Here is a 19,019-nt window from a genome sequence, read left to right on the forward strand (position 1 = left end):
GGGCTGCGATCGCGTGACTTTGGACCCAGGGCTGCTATGCGTGGCTGGGCAGGTTACACACTGAACAAGAGTACCATGCCTAAAGGGAGGATGGGGCCATTCCCCCAGAGGGTAGATTTGCGTGTTTATTGCGGGATGTTTCCAGCAGGTGGCAGTAGAGGGTCTTGTTCTAATAAAATCAACCTCTTGGTGGTGTTAATTTTCCCATAGGCGGAAGTATTTCAAAGGGGCGTTTTTTTCCCCCTACTTTGCAGGAAGGTGCCAAATGACCGGCAGGGGCCCTGTGAGTTGGTCCTCAGGCCTCCTTGTGTGCGTTGAGTCTAGTCCCAGCATTTTCCAGCTTGCAGTGCCTGCTTCGTGGGGGATTCTGTGATGTCTGAAGTGTGGGGGTGAGAGTACCCTCTGGTCTCAGAGTAGAGACATAGCGTTCATCAGCGCAAGAGGGACTCTGAGAAGTCCTATGAGAACAAGCCGGTCTCTTCATGTTCATGTAGTGTGTCCCCGGTGTATTTGGCCTTTTTAACCTTTCCACGCCCTGAAGTATATGTATAGGGTACGCACAGGCCCTGCCAGCTCTGACTCTCAGGAACCTGTGGCAGGTGTCATTTTGTCGTCCCCCCAGGGGTAGGGAGCACCTGTGGGCAAGTCCCCTCGGAGCTCATGGCCTAGTGGGGCCGGCAGGACAGTCAAGGCACACACCCCCGCCACTCAGATCGTCGTCGTTCCCTGGGGACCCAGGAACAGCCGCATCGTCTGGGGCGGGTGTGTAGGAAGGGGGGTATCGCCTGAGGTGAGGCAGCGGCGCAGGGAGGAGGTGGGCAGAGTCAGGTGAGGGACACTTATTTCATGCAAGTAGCCCCCACCAGCAGGCAGATTGTCTAGGGTCCCCTAGGAGTCAGGGGTACCCATTTAAACCACTCCCCCTCTGCCCACTACCTAAGCGGGAGGGCCTTTCCTTGCCACCTGCCTCTTGTTGGGTGACAAGAGTTCTGGCCTGGGGAGCAGGGACCTGGGTTCTAGTTCTGATGCTGTGTGGGTCCCCGTCCCTCCCGAGGCCTCAGTCTCCTTACCCATGAAATGTGGGCCTTAGACCCGCTGGTCTGTGAGTTCCTCCTGGCTGGTGGAGTTCCGTAATTTGGGTGTCCTGGTTCCAGGCGGGCTGGGACAACCCCACCCGGTGGTCCCTCCTCTGTCACAGTCCCGGGGGTGCGTGAGGAAAACCCAGAAGCCGGCAGAAGATGGGCTGGTTCTGACCCTGTAACCGACTGGCTGCCCCATGAGGTGTCCTAGAGCAGGGCTGGGAGGTGACGAAGCTGGCCACCAGCTGCCCCCCTCCCCCACGAGGGGCCATGAGAAAACCCAGTCCAACCCCAGCCTAGGGCTTGAGATCGTGCATAGGGAGACCTCAACCAGTTCCATTTAGCAAACTGGCCAAAACTCCTGCCCGTTTCAAGATGTGACACATGTTTATGGCTAAAAACATTTTTTAAGGAACAAAAGAATAGATAAGAAGTAGATGCCTCTCACTCAGGTATCACCCCCTCCCCCCGCTCCCTCCCTGTCCCCAGTACCCTCCCTCCACCCCCTCCCCCCCCCCCCCCACCCCCCACCCCCACCCCGCCACCGCCAACCCCGAGAGATAATTGGTTCATTTTTTTTATATATCCTCTCAGGAAGATCTATGCAAATACAAACACACACGTCTGCACGTAAATATTTAAATATAATGGATCTGATCCAAGAGTCTCAACCCCTTGAGGTATAAACATGAAATAGTTTTATTTTTCCAATAACTGCTCGGAAATTCGTTTTGCCGACGCTGTGTTTCCCACAGGATAACAGGCCCCCTTAATGACGTCCCCATGGAGGTCCCTAACTTTTCCCTCCCTGGCTGTCATCAAGACGGTCTCGGTCTCGTTCTGGTTGCTAAGGCTCAACCCATCCATCTCGGATCTCCAGCCTCCTGTTTAACTAAAGCCTTTGGCGCGCCTGCGTAGGCCTCTGGGGGCTGCGGCTGCCTGTTCTCCATGCCGTTCCCTTCGCAGCCTCAGCCCAGGGGCACCTGCCTCCTTCCAGACCACTCCACGGGAGAAGCTGCCGTGAAACCCGGCACTCTGAGCTGGGCACAGGCATCTCACACCAAGAGCCCAGGCTTCTTAGCACTTGGCCCTGGAGAACTGAGTGACTGTCTTCAACAGAAGTCTGTTTCTCTCACAATCCCTGTCCTGGATTCAGCATTCCAGCGACAGGAGGCACCGGAGATTAGGAGCTTCCCCGGTCCTAACTTTTCCAAACACAAACTGTCGGGGCAGGGAGTGGGGTTCCACGGTCATCCAGCACACCGTGTCTGTCGGTCAGTCCTGGGCACGAGGGCCAGGCCTCACACACTGCCCTCAGAGCCTGTGGCCTAACGGAGAGACAGACAAACCGGTGGACAAGGGGGCCACGGAAGCCCAGAGAGGCTGCTGACTCAGCCTGGGAGTCAAGAAAGGCTTTCTGGAACAGTGATATTTTAGAACACGGGGGTTGGTTTCCCTGAGCCATAGTTTCTCAATTATGTATTTTAGGGGAGATGCTTTTAGGCAAAAGTCTGCAGCAACTTTCTTTTATGAAATGTCTTGCTAAGAGAAGATACAGATGCCCCTTCAGCAGGTAATGGGCCAGATGTCAAGGCCGCTGTCAGCCGCGGGTGCTGAAATAGTCTCAGGGCCCGATCTGGGTGTGGGGGGGGGGGGGTGGGGGGAGTGTGAGGTGGTGACCTCTCAGAGACCCCGACCCAGGAGATGGGGGTAATCCCCGAGAGGGGGCACCCGTGAGTCTGTGCTCCTCCAGCAGCCATGAGGGCCCGACCCAGCCCCGGCCTCACTGCAGGTAGCTTGAATCTCCCCATCGCAGCTCCTCAGCCTGGGGAGCTTCCCCAAGAGAGGGTCCGGGATTCCTGGAAATTCAATCAACGTTTATGGATCTAATCCATAGATGGGCACAGCACAGGGGATACGGGGCGTTAAGTCATGCCTGGACTTGGCCCTCTAGCAGCTCACCGCAGAATAAACAGTGAGTTTCCATAGTACACAAGGACCGGGAAGCAGCCAGCTGGGAGTGGCTCCAACACGGTACGAACACGAAGCAGGGATGGGGTCATTCCGGCGGCCTGCCTTGTGGTGGTGTCTAGGCTGGTGGGGGGATAGGGGTGGAGGGCTGGGTGCAAGGAACCACCAGGTGGCAGGGACCGTGTGATCAGAGGTATGGAGGTGAGAGAGCTCGTAGCGGAGAGACTGAAGGATCAGGTTGGGATCTGGGAAGGTCAGAGGGGCCATCCTGACCCAGCTGCCAGGGGCCACCCACTCCAGGTTCACGCAGATCTGTTCCTCGACATTGGAGTCGAGGGCTTGGTCTAGAAGCCTGGCTCAAAAACAAATGCCTCCAGGATCCAGGCTGCGCATGACATGAATAGAGAAGCAGCCGTATTAATACTTTTGCCCCCTTGGCCAGTTCTTGAAACACAAGGCCGTCTTAGCTCGCTTGCTTCCTCCTTTTGTTGGGAGCATGGATCTCCATCAAGCGGCCTCTCACATGTGGCCTCAACGTGCTAGGGAGCGATAGGGAGACGTGGAGACTGTAGCTAAGCGGAGACCATACAGCCCAGTAGAGAGGAAGGCCCTCACCACTGGCTCTAAGTTGTGGTTCCAGATAAGACCCCCCCAGTCTAAGATCTGCTGGGCCCCAGTGGGCTGTAGAAAGGTGCTGAAGCAGGGGAGGGTCAGGCTCAGAGCTGCTCTGGTTCAGGGCTTTGCTGGCTGGGACGGTCTGGAGCCCCCAGCCCTCTGTGCAGACCGCCAAGAGGCCCCTGCCTGCGTGCCACTTGGCCGGGATTGCGCCAGGGGGACAGAGGCGCCTGCCTCGGTGCCCGTCCGCATCCCTTCACGGGATGGTGGCCGTGGCTGGTCCTCTTCCCAAGGGCTTCCCCACGGCCTGATGAAACCTGAGACAGGGCTTAGCTGCCAGGCCCCGGGGCCCCAGCAATTCCCCTACCAACAGGTCCCCAGGGACAGATAGATGCCCAGTACTCAGATCAGTAAATACTGTGATTACCCAAGGGGGTTACAGTGGGCAGAGGCTGTCGCTATGAACTGCAAAGGTTCACTGGGATCAGTTTCACTGACTTTTAGAAGAGCGGAGGTCGGGGGCGGTGGAGGCGGGGTGGGGGGGTGGCTGTCCTTGGCCACCGTCTACTTCCATTTCACCTGATGCCAGAATTCCCTCCACAATAGCCCAGACACAGGCTTGTCCAGACTCCACTTGATGACTTCCAGAGATGCTGAACACACTACTTACTAAAAGAATAGTGATAAATGTTATTGATTGGGTGCTTACTTATTTTCACTGTAAGGGCTAATTAACAAAAAAAAAAATTTAATGTTAATTTTTGAGAGAGAGAGAGAGAGAAAGTGGGGGAGGTGCAGAGAGAGGGAGACAGAATCAGAAGCAGGCTCCAGGCTCCGAGCTGTCAGCACAGAGCCCGACGTGGGGCTCGAACTCACGGACCGTGAGATCATGACCTGAGCCGAAGTCAGACGCTCAACCGACTGAGCCACCCAGGCGCCCCTGTAAGGGCTAATTTTACCCTCAGCTAGTTTTACCATCACTAGGAGGACGTCTAAGTGTTACACTCCCTGCCAGCTTCTCAAAGATTTGGACACAGCTCTCACGCTCCCCTCTGAAGCCATTCCCCCTCCATCCAAACACTGCCAGGTCCTCACGTGACGTGGGTCGGCCTCCACATGCTCTTTTGCTCTCCCTCCAGCTCCTGGTGGCCTGTCCCCCTTCCTTCGACTCCCGCGGGGGCGTTATGATGGGCCAACCTCACAGGGTCGGGGAGGCATAGAGCTGCTGGCAACTGGGAGGTGCTGAGCACAGGGCTTGGTCTGACCCTCTCCTGGCTCCGGACAGCAACGGCCCTGTCGTAACTGGAGAGAGGAAAACAGAAGCCGATGGGGCACATTCGGTGTTGAGAAATTGAGGATGTGCCTCCCTGGTGACTTCTGTGTTCTTCATCGAGTGGGAGGCGGGAGGCAAGGCCATCTCGGGGCGGGGTGCGTTCAGGGGTCTGACGCCAGCGAAGGAGGAAGGTGGCAACGGTTCTGATGGAGAGCAGGAGCTGAGATGTGCCACGGGACCGCTGGCATCCCGGAGGCCCATCGCGGGTTGGTAAGCACGACCTCGGAGTGGAACCCTTGCCTGCTGCACACTTTCTCCAGCAAGGCTCATCCGCTCAGATGTAGGTGGCTGCATCCCGGGTTGGCCAGTGGTACCACCAGGAGAGGATGGGCATGGGAGTGTCGGGCATTGCTGAGACTCTACTGCAATTATGGACCATGGGCTCCAAGGCGACTCGGGGTGGAGGGAAAGATGCCCGAGGCATGGAGGGGAGACGGAGGGGTCCAGGGCTGGCATCTCCAGGAATCTCCAGCAATCGTCCCCAAAGGGAGCCGTTTGGACGCAGAAGGAGAGGTAGAGTGGGGGGGTTGAACCGGTGACTCGAGAGCAGAGAATTAAGGCTCGGCAGTTATGGATGAGTCCCTGTCTCCCAGGATCCACGTACCCCGCTGGCGGGCCCAGTAAAAACCCCGAAAGGCAGGACGTGCAGCCTCCCTGAGCCAGCCCGCACGCACTGCAGTGACGGGGCGTGATCACAAGATGGCCTGCCAACCCCATGCCTGGAAGCCTTAGCCCACACCCGGCTGACCTCCTAAGCGCTGGCTGTGTGAATCTGCAGGAAGAACCTGCAGACAGGTCAGCGGGCTTTGGGTAAGAGCTTGTGTGACCCACCCCTCTGACGATGCCCCTGACTTGGCTTTCAGTAAGGTGCCAATCTGAATCTGGGCTCTGCCACTTAGCTGTGCGACTCTGAGCGAGATACTAACCTCTCCGTACCCCCAGGGTCCTCCTATGCAAAATGAGGCTAATCAGAGTACCTCCCTCATGGAGCTGTACATTGGACTCGAGCCGGTGGTCCCTGCGGGACGGGGCAGGGGGCAGGGGACGGGGGCAGCCGGAGCAGAGCTCTGCGAAGTCTCGCCTTCCTTGCCAGGCATCGGTACTGATTACTGAACACCTCCTCTGTGGCGTTGCTCTGAGTCAAGTTCTGGGTCTCTCGAAAAAACATCCGCCCAGCCCTGGGAGGCCAAGTACAACAAGAGGGACCTCCCGACTGTGCCCCCTCCCCATCAGGGACAGCATCCAGGAACAGTCTTCAGCCTTTAGGTTCTTGTCATTTCCCTGTGGACAGTGGCCATTGTCTCAGCTGTGCAGGATGGTGTATAGGTAGGAGCCTCTTGGGGAAATCTGGCTGCTCTCCCCGATCTGGACATCGCATCAGCTCCACGGAACAGCCAGCTTGCTTAAGCAAATGTAGATTCAAGACAGGTCTTCTGCCTTCCCCCCAGCGACCACACAGGGGCTCCCAAATCCTCCAAAAGAGTGTCCTGGAGCCCCCTGCACCTCCCTCCTCCTGCCCACCCCATCTCCAGATTGCGGGTAGGGTCCAGGTGTCCGGGGCAGGGTGTTCCCAACTGTATAGACTTGGGTGGGGGAGGCGGGGCTGGGAGCCAGGACAGTTCAAGGCCTAGAAGGGATAAGATGCTAAATTAAAACTTCCCAAATGTGGATCTGATTTCTTAGGCTGGACAAATCTGTCGGATATTGAAGCCAAGTGGCCCCAGCCTCCAGTCCGTTGCCCTGACTTTGATCACCATGGTCACCTCTCTAACCCCCCCTGGGACCCGTTCTCCTCGTCTGCAAACCCTTACGGAAGGCTGTCGCCTACAGGGCGATGTGCACATGTCCATTCTGGCTTTTGTGACCATCCCAGCCCGGGCCCAGCCTCTCTCACAGCCTCACAGCCCTCCCTCCGTGGACATGTTGCTGCTCTGCCCTCTGCCTTTGTTCAGCCTTCTGCTCCTTCTGGAAGGTCCTCCCTGCTCTCCTCAATGGGCCACAAGCGTCCTATAGATTCAGTTCCAAGGTCACCTCTTCTGAGAAACCCTTTGTAGAGGCTACTTTTAGGCAACTGGCTCGGGCCAGGTAAAAGGGCCCACGGTGACCACCCAAACAGGCTCCTTAGAGAACCCTAGGGGGCTTGTACCAAAAAAGGAAAATTCCATACATTCCCACACCTCCTCGCTCTCTCCCCTTAACTACAGCTCCTCCCCCACCACTGCCTCCAGACCGACAGGCTCTCCTTTGTTCCCTTGCAGTGTATTCTGTAAACTTCTATCTCCTTTGTTCTGCCTTGGGCCAATCCTTTCACTGCCCCCGACACCAGCCCACCCGACCCACCCTTCTCCCTCCATCCCACCTCCCACCCCACCCGCCTCCAGACCCTTGGGAAAGGCACATGATGGGCCCGCAAACAGGTGCCAACTTTAGAGTCAGACACACCTGGGGGGCAAACACAGGCCCCACCGTCCAGTGACCTCGGGCCAGCTACTTAACCTTACAACCTTGGACTTGCACCCTGTGAAATTGGGCTCACAAGGATGCAAGGCTTCAGCGAACGCGGACGGGTGCCCAGTCCTTGCTGGCTCCGGTCACCGGCCCACCGCTGACCCCGCTGCACCAGGCACGTCCCTGCAGGGCTCCCAGTGTCCTCTGCGCTCACTGGCCTGTCTCCCCTGCGGAGGGTGGGAGCTCCTCCAACAGGAGAACCCAGCCCTTTGTACCTTTGGGCCTCTGCACGATTCTCGCCCTCGATACTTCTGACACCAAATGTGGGGGGCGGGGGCGGGGGGCGGTTCCCCACCAACAAACCGATTCTCCAACTCTCCAGACACCGTGGGGTGTCCTGCAACTCAGTTCAGTTCTGACGCGAACTACCTGGAGGTGGCATCAGTCCCGGAAGACTGTCCCCTCTTGAGACACCGGTCGCAAGCATGGGGTGCCCAGGGCACCCAAACTTCTGTCTGACTTGGCTGTTGGCTACAAAGTCAGGGGTTCCTATGACACCCATCCCTTCAGTTTCCAGAATTTGCTAGAATGGCTTACAGAACTCACGAAAACACTATCACTGGCTTATCGTAAAGGATGCAGATGAACAGGGTCCAAGGTCCCAAACAAAGGAGCTTCCGTCCCCATGGAGTTAGGGTGCACAACCCTTCCAGCAAGTAGATGTGTTTGCCAACCCAGAAGCTCTCCAAACTGTCATTTAGGGGTTTCTGTGGAGGCATACCGGCATGATTAACTAACTCATCGGCCATTGTGGTTAAGTCAATCTCCAGCCCCTCTTCTCTGCAGAGGTGGGGAGTGGTGTTCAAAGTCCCAACCTCTTAATTTCACACTTGCTTCCTTCGGCACAACCAGCCCCCATCCCGAAGCTATCTTGGGGCCCAGTAGGAGTCACTTGATTAGCATAAACCCTGGTGTGACTGAAAGGGGCTTGTTGTAAACAAAAACCGCTCCTCTCACCCGTATTGCCCAGGAAATTCCAAGAATTTCAGAAGCTCTCACGTCGGGAACTGGGACAGACCTATGTTAAATAACAAAATTCAACCAAGTAAATTTGAGAATCTAATTGGCTTTATTAAACGATCCATGGGGCCGGGAAGCAATCCATCTAGCAAGGAGAGAGGCACTCAGGACAGTTGTACATAATGGAAGGTTTTTATAGACGGAGGGTGGGGGTGAGAACGTTATTAGCAAAACAAAGTAAATAAATAAAGATTGTTTCGGAGAAGGTTGTTTGCCAGGGGAAAAGCAAGAGCCTTATCATGCAGATTGCCTTATCTTTCTTTGAGGGAGGGGAATGGGGAGGACCCCAGGTGACAGATTCATTGGGGCTGACGGTAAAAAGTATTTCCTGACTGACCAGTTAAGGCCACCTTTCTGGAGGGGAGATTGAAACTGCGCTGAGTTTGGGGATTAAGCTCCGGTTTGGGAACTCAGTCTAAATGGCCATCTGGGACCTGTGGCTTTCTTTTCTTATATCACGATATCACAGGTCCTCATTGCAGGGCCTGGCACGCAGTAGGCCTATTGAATGAAGGCAGCACGGTGTTCTGAGTCTCACCTTGCCCCAAGGGCACCTAGCACTAAGCTCACCCTGTGCCTTGGGGGGCATCCATCACAGGCCCGCAGGGGCTTTAGAACCGCGGCTGCATCTCGGTTTCCCCTATGCCCAGCTCTCCTTGCCCCTCAGGTATGTGAGTTGTTAGGAGACAGTGGACGTAAGTGGCATGGCAGACAGAGAGGGTACGTCTGGTAAAGGTGGCCCCCTCGGCCTGTCACTCAGACACAAATGTCTGGGGGCTGGTGGGAGGGCCTGGCAGACGATCCTGAGGACCGTGTGCCCTCCAGCCCAGCTACCCCTCTGCCTCGGCCAGACAGGGAGTCTCCGGAAGGCGGTGACAAGGCAAAGCGCCATGGCGCCGGCCTGGCATACAGAAGGCCCGACACCACGCGCAAAAGCTGGGTGGCTGGGCCAGCAGAGGGATCAGGGAGGAGTGAGGCGCTGCAGTTAGAGGGGGCCCTCTGCAGGAGTCTGGGGGCAAGGTGGAGCTCTTCTGGGTCCCGGGGTGCAGGCTTTGGAGACGATCGGGTCCCCGGGTCCGGCTCCCGCGGCGGGGGGGGGGGGGGGGGGAGGCGGGGAAAGAGCGCGCAGAGCCCCCGCGAGCTCCGGGGCCAGCACCGGCGGTGCACCGGGCGGCCGGCGCCTCGCTTTGTCCGCCCGTGCAATGGGCGCGTAGCCGCAGCCCGGCGCCGGCGCGCGGGGGCCGGCCCAGGACAAAGGGAGAAGAGGGTTTGCAAACCGGGAAGCGCCGGCGTCAGCGGGCCGGGGCGGGGCCGGGAGGCGGAGCTCGGCCTGCGGCCCCGCCGAGCCCCTAGTCGCAGTGGCCGCGGCGGCCGGGGAGGCAGCGGCGGCGGCGGCGCGGGCGGCGACAGTAAGTGCGGGCCGGAGGTCGGGCGCGGGCCTGGCACCCGACCAGCTCTTCAGGCTCCCGGCGGTCCCCTGGGGCTCGCGCTTCGGCGGCCTCCCCGCACGAGCCCTCCCGGGACTGCTCCACGGGAGAGACCTCAGGGCCTCCGTCCCAGCCCCGGCCCCTCCTCTTGGGCGCCTGTCGCTGTCTCCCACCCCTTCGGTCCCTTCTCTTCCTTCTTGCTCCCCTCGCCCTCAATTTCCCCCTTTCCGGGTCGCTATCCTCTTTCTCTGCCGCGTCCCATTCTCTGCCCTCCTCTTTCTCCTCCTCGTGGATTTCCTGAGACCGGACCTCACCACCTGGGGGGCCCGGGTATGGACACATCAGCCCAAAGTATCCAGAAGGTGGCTGACGCTCAGTTCCAACTGGGGAGTCTGAGGCTGGAGGTGTCCACAACCCCAGAGCCCATTCTGCCACGGCCTCTGGGCGGCGCCCTGTGTTCCCCAGCAATGTTTTCCCATAGGTTAGCACCAGCTCCCCTGCCCCCCCGTTTCACAGGCAGGGAAATGGAGGCCCGAAGGGGAGATTGACTTAGCCACAGTCAGAAACCGGGTCGGAACCGGCAGCCAGTTCCAGATGGTGGCCTGCAGCGGCCCCAGGCACCACCCACTTCTGCTTCTTGGTGCAGGCGCTGCCCCTACCCCCACATCCCCCAGGAAGGGAGCAGGGCCAAGCCCAGCCGGCTCCTGCAGTTGCCTGAGGGGCACACGCCAGGCCACAGCCCGCCCGTGCTGACGATACCACGGCTCTTCCTTCGGTTTCTTTTTTCTTTCTTTTTAATCCAAAAGCCAGCAGCTAGCTTTTATGAACCGTAATAAGACTTTGCTCACTCCAATGCCCTGGCCTGTGACCCAGGTCGGAGAAAATTTCTGGCTCCTTCTTCAGAAGCTCAGTCAAGGCTGAATGGTCCCGGACAAATAAATGCCTGGAGATGAGAGTGGGCTGGAGTGACCCCACCGTTGGCCCCCGCACCCGCCCCTGTAGCTGGAGCATCTGGAAGGAACCACTTGCCCTTATGTCTGTTGTCCTACACGGGTCATCATTTTTACATTTTTCCACACTAATATAGAAATTTGTGTGTGTCTGCACATGCCTGTGTGCCCACCCTGGTTAGTTTGTTAGTGCTGGGCTCCCTGTGGATCAAGGCTAGGAAGGGCTCTGCTCAACCAGGGGAGTTGAAAATAGACTTGCTGGCTTGGAGGCTTAGGTATGTGGCCACCTCTTGCCTGCCGCTCCGGGGTACAAGCTACCCCGGTAGGAGAGAATATCCTGGCCACGCAAAATCCATTGATTCAGCAAACATTGCTGAGGGTGCCCTGCACCCTCTTTGCCTCTGCTCACAGCTCCCTGGCCATGAGGCCTTCTAGAAGGAGATCTGGACTTGGAGCCAGCAGACGTGGGTTCACACTGCCAGCCAGCCTCCTCTCCCGCCCGGGCCTCAGTCTGCTTGGCTGTGCGACCTCTCTCTTGCCATTTGGGGGGCTGTGTGACCTCGGGCACATGACTGAACCTTTCCGAGACTCTCTTTTCCTCTGCGAAATGAGTCTCAGCGTAGTGCCTATCACGTTGGGCTGTTGTCAGGCTCAAGTGTGGGCCTTTGACTGGCATTGCATGGTACCGGGTTGCGTGTTAACTCTTGGGGATTCTTACTGCTCGAATGTGGGACAAATCAAGGCCTCGTTCTTCGCCCCTGAAAAAAGGAGGCAATAATTCCTGTCCTGACTTCCAAGGAATGTTGTGTGGCCCTCCTGAAATAGCAGAGAAGGCTCTGTGCCTGCTGGACGGGGTGTTCCCCTGTCCCCAGGGAAGAAAGGCTCTACTCCGCCCGGCTTGATGCTGTGACTTAAGGCTCAGCCTCTTAATGGGAGCCGAGCTGCGCTGCGTTGATTTCTTGCTGTATTGGGTGACGGAGGGGGAGGGGAGCTGCTACGGGAGACACTACAGTGTCCCATCGTCAGCTCTTTGGAGGTACTGCCATTTATCAAGCTGCTGCCATGTCCTAGGTGCTATATAGAGCATAGAAGCGGGCATACGACTTTTCAGCCGAATCCAGCAGCCAGCCAGCCAGGTGACAAGCCCATGGTGGCGGGGAAGGCGCTGACGTTTGTGTAAGAGCTGCTCCCACGGTCCAGGCACTGACAGCCAGCTGCAGTTGTATAACCATCATAAGAAGCCCTCCCTCGGTTTGCAGACGGGGAAATCGAGGCTCCGAAGCATGGCCACTTGCCCAAGGTCATGTCGGCGATGGTTCCTAGCAGAAATTATGGTTAGTCTTAGGTGCTATCGCAGATTGGGAGCGGCCGTCTCCTGGTGGGATGTGAGGGACAGAGGTGGGGGCCGGGGCAGGAACTGCCAACCCAGCCTTGGCCGTGGACCTGGTGTGTGACCTTCCACTCTTCGGACCTCTGGCTCCCACAAATTAAATGAGCGAGTGGACTGTTAGATCTCTTAGACACCATGGGTTTTTGGTGGTGGTTGTTTTTTTAATGCTATTTACTTTGAATGTCTTTGCTTCTATTTATAGTTTTATTTCTGGACACATAATACATTCATGTCGTTCGAAATTCCAAAGGCACACAAGAGTAGGCAGTGAGGATCCCTCCCTCCCCATCGCCCCCAGCCTCCTTCCTCAGACGTAGCCACTCTTTGAAATTTCTTGTGTGTCCTTCCAGAGGACGTACATACGTATGTGTATATATTCTCCTCCCCACACAGCCCAGCCCTGCTTTCTGGCACAAATAGTGACATATTCTGTGCACATCCCTGTCTCTTTTCTCACATAAAGTTGAAAAGAGTTTAGAGAACATTCTATGCTCACCAAGGGTCCTAATTCCTTTTTTTTATGGCTACATAGAAATTTGAGTGCCTTGAGACCAGGTTTGCCCTTCCGGATCCATTGCCACAGGCCAGCTGTGACACATTGTCGTACTCCGGTCCGGCCCGTGACTTATTTGCTACCTGTGTTGGCCTGCGTGGGAGTCGGGGGTGGGGGGCGGGGGGGTGATCCTTTGGTCACTTACCATTCCAATAATCTTGTCTTTCTCCCTGATCCTTTAAACGTGAAGCTCTCTAACTGTGCTTTGGTGACCCAGGGTGGGGGCGTGGTCAGCTTGTAGGATGGGTGCGTCCCTAGCTGTGCCCAGGCTAAGCTTCTGATCACCTGCCCTGTCTCCGTTTCCCTCTCCTCCAATAGTGGCCATGATCTCAGAGGATGACTTTCACCACAGTGCAAACGCCACCTACAGACCTGCAGGTAGCAATCTCCGAGCTGACCAGGAAGCACTCCTTGAGAAGCTGCTAGACCGCCCGCCGCCCGGCCTGCAGAGGCCCAAGGACCGCTTCAACGGTACCTATATCATCTTCTTCAGCTTGGGCATTGGTGGCCTACTGCCATGGAACTTCTTTGTCACTGCCAAGGAGTACTGGCTATTCAAACTCCGCAACTGCTCCAGCCCAACCGCAGGGGAGGAAGCCACGGGTTCGGACATCTTGGTAAGGAAGTGTTCACCCCGGGAGCGGGTGGGGGCGGTGGGAGCAAGCAGCCTGGTTGGGGCGAAGGGCAGCTTTGCTCGGGTTTCCAGGATGCTGAGAATATGGATGCAAGCCAGTGAGTTGTGTGGAGCACAGTAGAAAGACTTTAATCCCGAGACATGCTTTGCGTTGTGTGAGGCCTTATGCTTCATGTGGTGGGGAAAATGGAAATAGATAAGACACGATGGCAGCCCTCAGACTGCTTACTGTTTCAGTCGGGCGGAAGACACGAACGATGATTCTGTGCAGTGTCACAGGGTGAACCCAAGAATCCAGAGTTCGTGACTCCGGGGATTGGAAAAGGTGGCTCTAATAGCATTAAGGTCAGCTGTTACAGAAAGTTCCAAAAAAGCAGTGCTAAAACAAGCTGGAAGGTAATTTTTCTCTCGTGTTCAAGTCTGGAGGGGCCAGCCCAACGCTGGTATGATGTTCCGTGGGGTCAGAAATTTTGTTGCTCTATCAGGTATAGCTTCCATATTAAGGATCACCTCACAGTCCAAGATGGCTGTTGGAGCTCCAGCCATTACAGCAAGAGGAGGAAGAGAGGCATAAGCACATTCCTGGAAGTCACACTCATTGCTTCTGCTTACACTGCATTGGTCAGAACTGAGTCACATGAGCACATGCGCTGCAAAGGAGGCTGGGAAATGTAGCCTTTAAATGTTGTCATTATCCCAGAGAAGCGTGTGCCCGGATAAGCTGAGAGGTGGTACGGTTAAAGGCGATGGGGGGAAATGAAGACTCGAGGATAAGTCCTTGTCCCCAGGGGAGAGATGGCTGTGACTCAGAGCAGGTGGATAAGAAGGGAGAGGAACTTTCAGGTGGGAGAAAAAAACCCGAGCAGAGGCAGGATGGGGGAAAGTTCTGGCGTGTGAGGGGCAGTGAAGCACCGAGCGTTACTCGATGTGGGGTGCACCTAAGCGAAAAACGAGGCTTGAGGTCATTGCCCGGGCCCCAAAGTCCTTGCTCAGGCCTTGAATGCCAAGGTGAGGAGTGGACATTGTGTTTAGTCGGCAGTGGCACCACGCCCCCTCCCACCATCGGGGCCCTTCACTGTGTGGTATGACTTTTCCCTCGGGCAGGGGCAGTGTTGAAGAAATTATTCTGCCACTTGTTAAAACGGTAAGGAAGGCTCCACTAAGGGAGAGAGGTCGTGCTCAACTCCAGATACTACAAGGACGTGTGGGGATTTATAGCCAAGGAGGAGGGTGAGGGCTCCGTGGATGAAAAATTAGTATGAAGAGCCCTCAAGGGCAGGGGGATTCTTGCTAAAGGCAGGCCAAGGGCCTGTCCACCAGGGGTGGGGGATGTGGAGCTTGCTCCTGTATCCAGGGCGATCAGATATCGAGGGTGGGGTCTTCTCGAGAAATTGACTTAGCAGGATTCTTGCTAGGACTGGGCTGGGCCAAGGTCGAGGCCTAGTGGAGAAGAGGACTCAGAGGTTTGGTTAATCTTTATCTGGAGCCTCGGTGCCCACAGCCGATCTAGGCTGGTGTCTGCTCACTCCTGAAAGCTCACGGATGGGGAAGGTGGGGCATCTCTGAAAGCCTGCCAGATTGGGGGTTGCCAGCTGCCTCTCTCCTCCAGGAGACAAGAAGAGGGACCGCTAGCAGACCGGAGCCATACCCCTCAACTGGCCCAGGCAGTGGCTCACCACCCCCTTTTCTGAAAGCACTTTTGAAATCCCTGACCTAACCCTGAAGAACTTTCCCCAGTCTTGTAGGGATAAATCTGACTCATTGACTGGAGCAGCCCTGTTGTCTGTCTCAGGGACTCTACATGGCTCCACGTTGGAATCACCCAGGGAGTTTTAAAAAAAAATCCCAGTCTGCGGCGCCTGGGCGGCTCAGTCGGTTGAGCGTCTGACTTCGGCTCAGGTCATGATCTCACGGTCTGTGAGTTCGAGCCCCGCGTCGGGCTCTGTGCTGACAGCGTGGAGCCCGGAGCCTACTTCGGATTCTGTGTCTCCCTCTCTCTCTGCTCTTCCCCTGCTCACGTGCTGTCTCTCTCTCAAAAATAAGCCAAGATTAAAAAAATTAAAAAAAAAAAAAAATCCCGGTCTGAGCCCCAGCCCAGAGATTCTGATCAAAGTAGGCTGAGGTGGGGAATGGACAGGGTTATTTTAAGACTTCACGCCCTCTCCCCTGGCCCCAGCCCCCTTGATTCTGACCCCCTGCCAATGCCTGTTCCTATTGACTGAGGAATTTGGGGACACCCCCCAGAGCCAGAGCAGTGTGGTGTAGACCCATTTCCACAGCTGAAGGGATGTCATGGGAAAGTAGCCTAGTAGTTTATGTTTATTTATTTTTTATTTTTTTATGAAATTTATTGTCAGATTGGTTTCCATACAACACCCAGTGCTCATCCCAACAGGTGCCCTCCTCAATGCCCATCACCCCCCCTCCCACCCCCCCATAAACCCTCAGTTTGTTCTCAGTCTTTAAGAGTCTCTTATGGTTTGCCTCCCTCCCTCTCTGGACCTTTTTTCCCCCCCTTCCCCTCCCCCATGGTCTTCTGTTAAGTTTCTCAGGATCCACATAAGAGTGAAAACGTATGCTATCTGTCTTTCTCTGTATGACTTATTTCACTTAGCGTAACACCCTCCAGTTCCTTCCACGTTGCCACAAAAGGCCCTATTTCATTCTTTCTCGTTGCCACGTCGTATTCCATTGTGTATCTAAACCACACTTGCTTTATCCATCCGTCACTTGATGGACATTTAGGCTCTTTCCATCATTTTAGTCTAGTAGTTTAGAGCCTCCTACTCAAGGTGTGGTCCCCGGATCGGGCATCACCTGGAAGCTTGTCAGTGAGGCAGGCCCCTGCCCCAGACCAGCTGAGTCAGCAGCTGCACGCTAACAAGCCCCCCAGGTTCCTGAGGGGCGCAGTAGAGTTTGGGAAACACTGCCTGGGGCCTGGCTTCTGGAAGCAGACTGCAGGGGTTCACACCCTGCCTTTGTTTGTGCCTGGCTCTCTGGCCCCCGTGCTGCCTCATCTCCCTGGTATGTGACAGGAGGACGCTGCTATCACCAGCTTCTTTGGGTCCTTACGAGGATTAAGGAAATTAAGACGCGTACAAAGCCCTGAGCACAGACTCGGAGAAGCTACCCCTCTAAGTTGCTGTATAAACATTATTATCGTTATTATCACTCGGGGGATGGGGCCCACACTTCTAAGCTGCGTGTGGCCCTGGTGTATTTCCAGACGTCTGGCTTGGCTGGGGTGCTTTATGATCCGCTTTTATGTACCAGTGACTCAAGCATCCCGGTTTCTGCCAGCCTCGGTAAATTACCCAGCCCACTTGGGCTTCATCCAGAAGATCCCCGTCTGTCTGGGCCAGCACCCGGCCATGGCAGCCCCCAGGGCTAGACGGAGCGTGCACCTGTTCTGTCCAGCGCCCCTCCCTCCCCCCCCCCCCCGCCGGGAGCAGGCTGCCCGGGGCAGGAGAGGAAGCACAGGCCGGTGTCTGGGAGAGGGGCCTCGCGCAGTGGACGTGTGCCGTGAACTGCTCTCGCTGTAAGGCGGTCCCTTCCCAGCTGCAGGCACTTAGCATTCCAGGCCCTGCTACGATGCTTTATTGCCTCTTTCCAAGCGCTGGCAGGTGCAGATGTAGTACCTGCGGCTGCCCGGAGCTCCTGGCTCTTGGCATCACAGATGAGAGACCTGTCACCCCTCGATTCATGGGCCGGGTTTGGGAAGCGAGCATGCTGGGGCGTCTCTGCATTTTGCAGGCTGTTTTTCTTTGCCTAATTCCTCGTTCCTGCCACCCACCTCCCCAGTTCTTTCCCGCTCTCTTCCCGATTTCCCTGCAAGAAGTGGCTGGCCGGCTCTGTCACCTGAGGGCCACTTTGGGCAAAGGAGGGGGAGAGTCAGATGGGTCTGTCTCCAGCCGCCACCTGCAACTCCATAAGCTGTGGGTCTGGATGTCGGGTTTTTTCTGTACTTTCCTTTTAATATTTCCCAGGGATGGATACCATTGGATGGGGAGTTTGGCTTAGTAGGATTGTTTGTACAGAGCCCCTCCCCTCCAGTTTATGTCACTTTCAAGGTCACCTCCCGTCCCAGGCTCATTCCCTTCTGCCTAGAACAGTTTGGGGGATGATTTAGAAAGCGTCCTGCTCACCCGCCCCCTTGTCTCTAGTCCCCGGAATAAGAACTTTGAATAAACCCACCACAGGCCTTTGGGCCCAGAGCCCAGAGCCCAGAAAATTACAGCATAAACAAGGAAGAATTTCTCTGAAAAGGTTGTGCCGCAGGGCACCACGGTGGCCACCGTCTTCTGTCTTCTGTCTTCTGAGCCCGACTCTGGGCCCCCTGAGCTAGCAGGGGTGTTCAACTCGCCTCTCGTTAATTCTGTTTCTTCAGACAAAAATCCAGGCCCAGAGAGGTTCAGTAACCTGCCTCAAATCACATAGTGAGGAAGGGCTGTAGAGAATGTCACGGAGAATTTAGATGAACACATGATTGCAAACTTGGTCAGGCTCAGAGAGTGGCGTAGAGGGGACTCTCCCGGAGACAGGACCACCCCGCACCCTGACTCCGCCAGATGGAGAGCCTGCCCTTGGTCCGGCCTCCTTTTCCACCCTGGGAGAACAGGTGCCTCAGCAGAATCCAGCCCCTGGATTTTGGACCCACCTTCCAAGCTGTCGGCATCCCCGATCCCTTCCCCACCCCCGCCCTCCTGGCTCTGGGGTTTGTAAGCCATCCCTGATCCCGCGGGGCATTTCTGGCCCTCCACTGGCCTCTCCTGCAAGCCTGTCTGGGCTGCCCCTGGGCCAGGGAGGATAAGCCAGACACGCCCCACTTCCTGTCCCCAAGAGGAGGGGGACTGCACTTTCTCCTGGTCGTTCCCTGCCACGAGCCCTGCGTGGCCGCCTCCTCACACACTCTTCTTATGTGCCTCGGCCTGTCCAGGGCTCCTCTCCGAGGGGACTGCAGGACACAACCAGGTCATTGGTGGGGGGGGGGGGGGGGCAACCTACAGTCTGCCTTGATGTCAGAAGGGCTGGGCCCCCGGGCTGGCAATCTGCTGCTGCCCCATCCAACCCGTAACTGGAGGGAGCCCCAGTAGCCCAGTGTACCCCCATCAGGTGCTTACCCCACGACTCACTATGTTGAGTGTCTGGGGGGGGCGGGGGGCAGGGCACTGCTCAGCACGTTGCCGGCCTCAGCTCATTTAACCCTGCAGCACCTCCACAAGGCAGGGCTGTTATGATCCATGATGAGAGTGCCCGCTTCACAGATGGGCACGCCTCCCCCACTGAGCTGTGAGCTCGTTGGGGACGGTGAATGCAGCTCTCTTACCATACATCCCTGCGCCCTCGGCCGGCACAGTGCCCAGCACGTCGTAGCAACAATAAAAATTTGTTGCGTTACTTTTTGTATGGTTGGGGAGGGGAGCCCCATCACCCCAATCCAAGGTAGGGATGGCCTGGGTCTGCAAAGGACCAGAAGAAGATCCGGGAGTCACGGTGGCCACCACGAAAGTAGTCCTTTCACGGGCGTTGCCACAGACAT

General features: G+C 56.6%; 1 protein-coding gene across 1 annotated transcript in view; it reads left to right on the plus strand.

Annotated features, from left to right (window-relative positions):
- Window positions 1-9,669: 9,669 nt before the first annotated feature.
- The window catches only part of SLC29A3 (solute carrier family 29 member 3), a 43,241-nt gene continuing 33,891 nt past the window's right edge, over window positions 9,670-19,019 (plus strand). Inside the window, exons 1-2 of the mRNA XM_045439530.1 lie at window positions 9,670-9,935; window positions 13,165-13,463. Of these exons, the coding sequence (XP_045295486.1) occupies window position 9,935; window positions 13,165-13,463 (300 nt within the window). The 5' untranslated portion in view covers window positions 9,670-9,934. The remainder of the gene's footprint in view (window positions 9,936-13,164; window positions 13,464-19,019) is intronic.

The sequence above is a fragment of the Leopardus geoffroyi genome, chromosome D2, assembly GCF_018350155.1.
Source record: "Leopardus geoffroyi isolate Oge1 chromosome D2, O.geoffroyi_Oge1_pat1.0, whole genome shotgun sequence".
NCBI lineage: Eukaryota > Metazoa > Chordata > Mammalia > Carnivora > Felidae > Leopardus > Leopardus geoffroyi.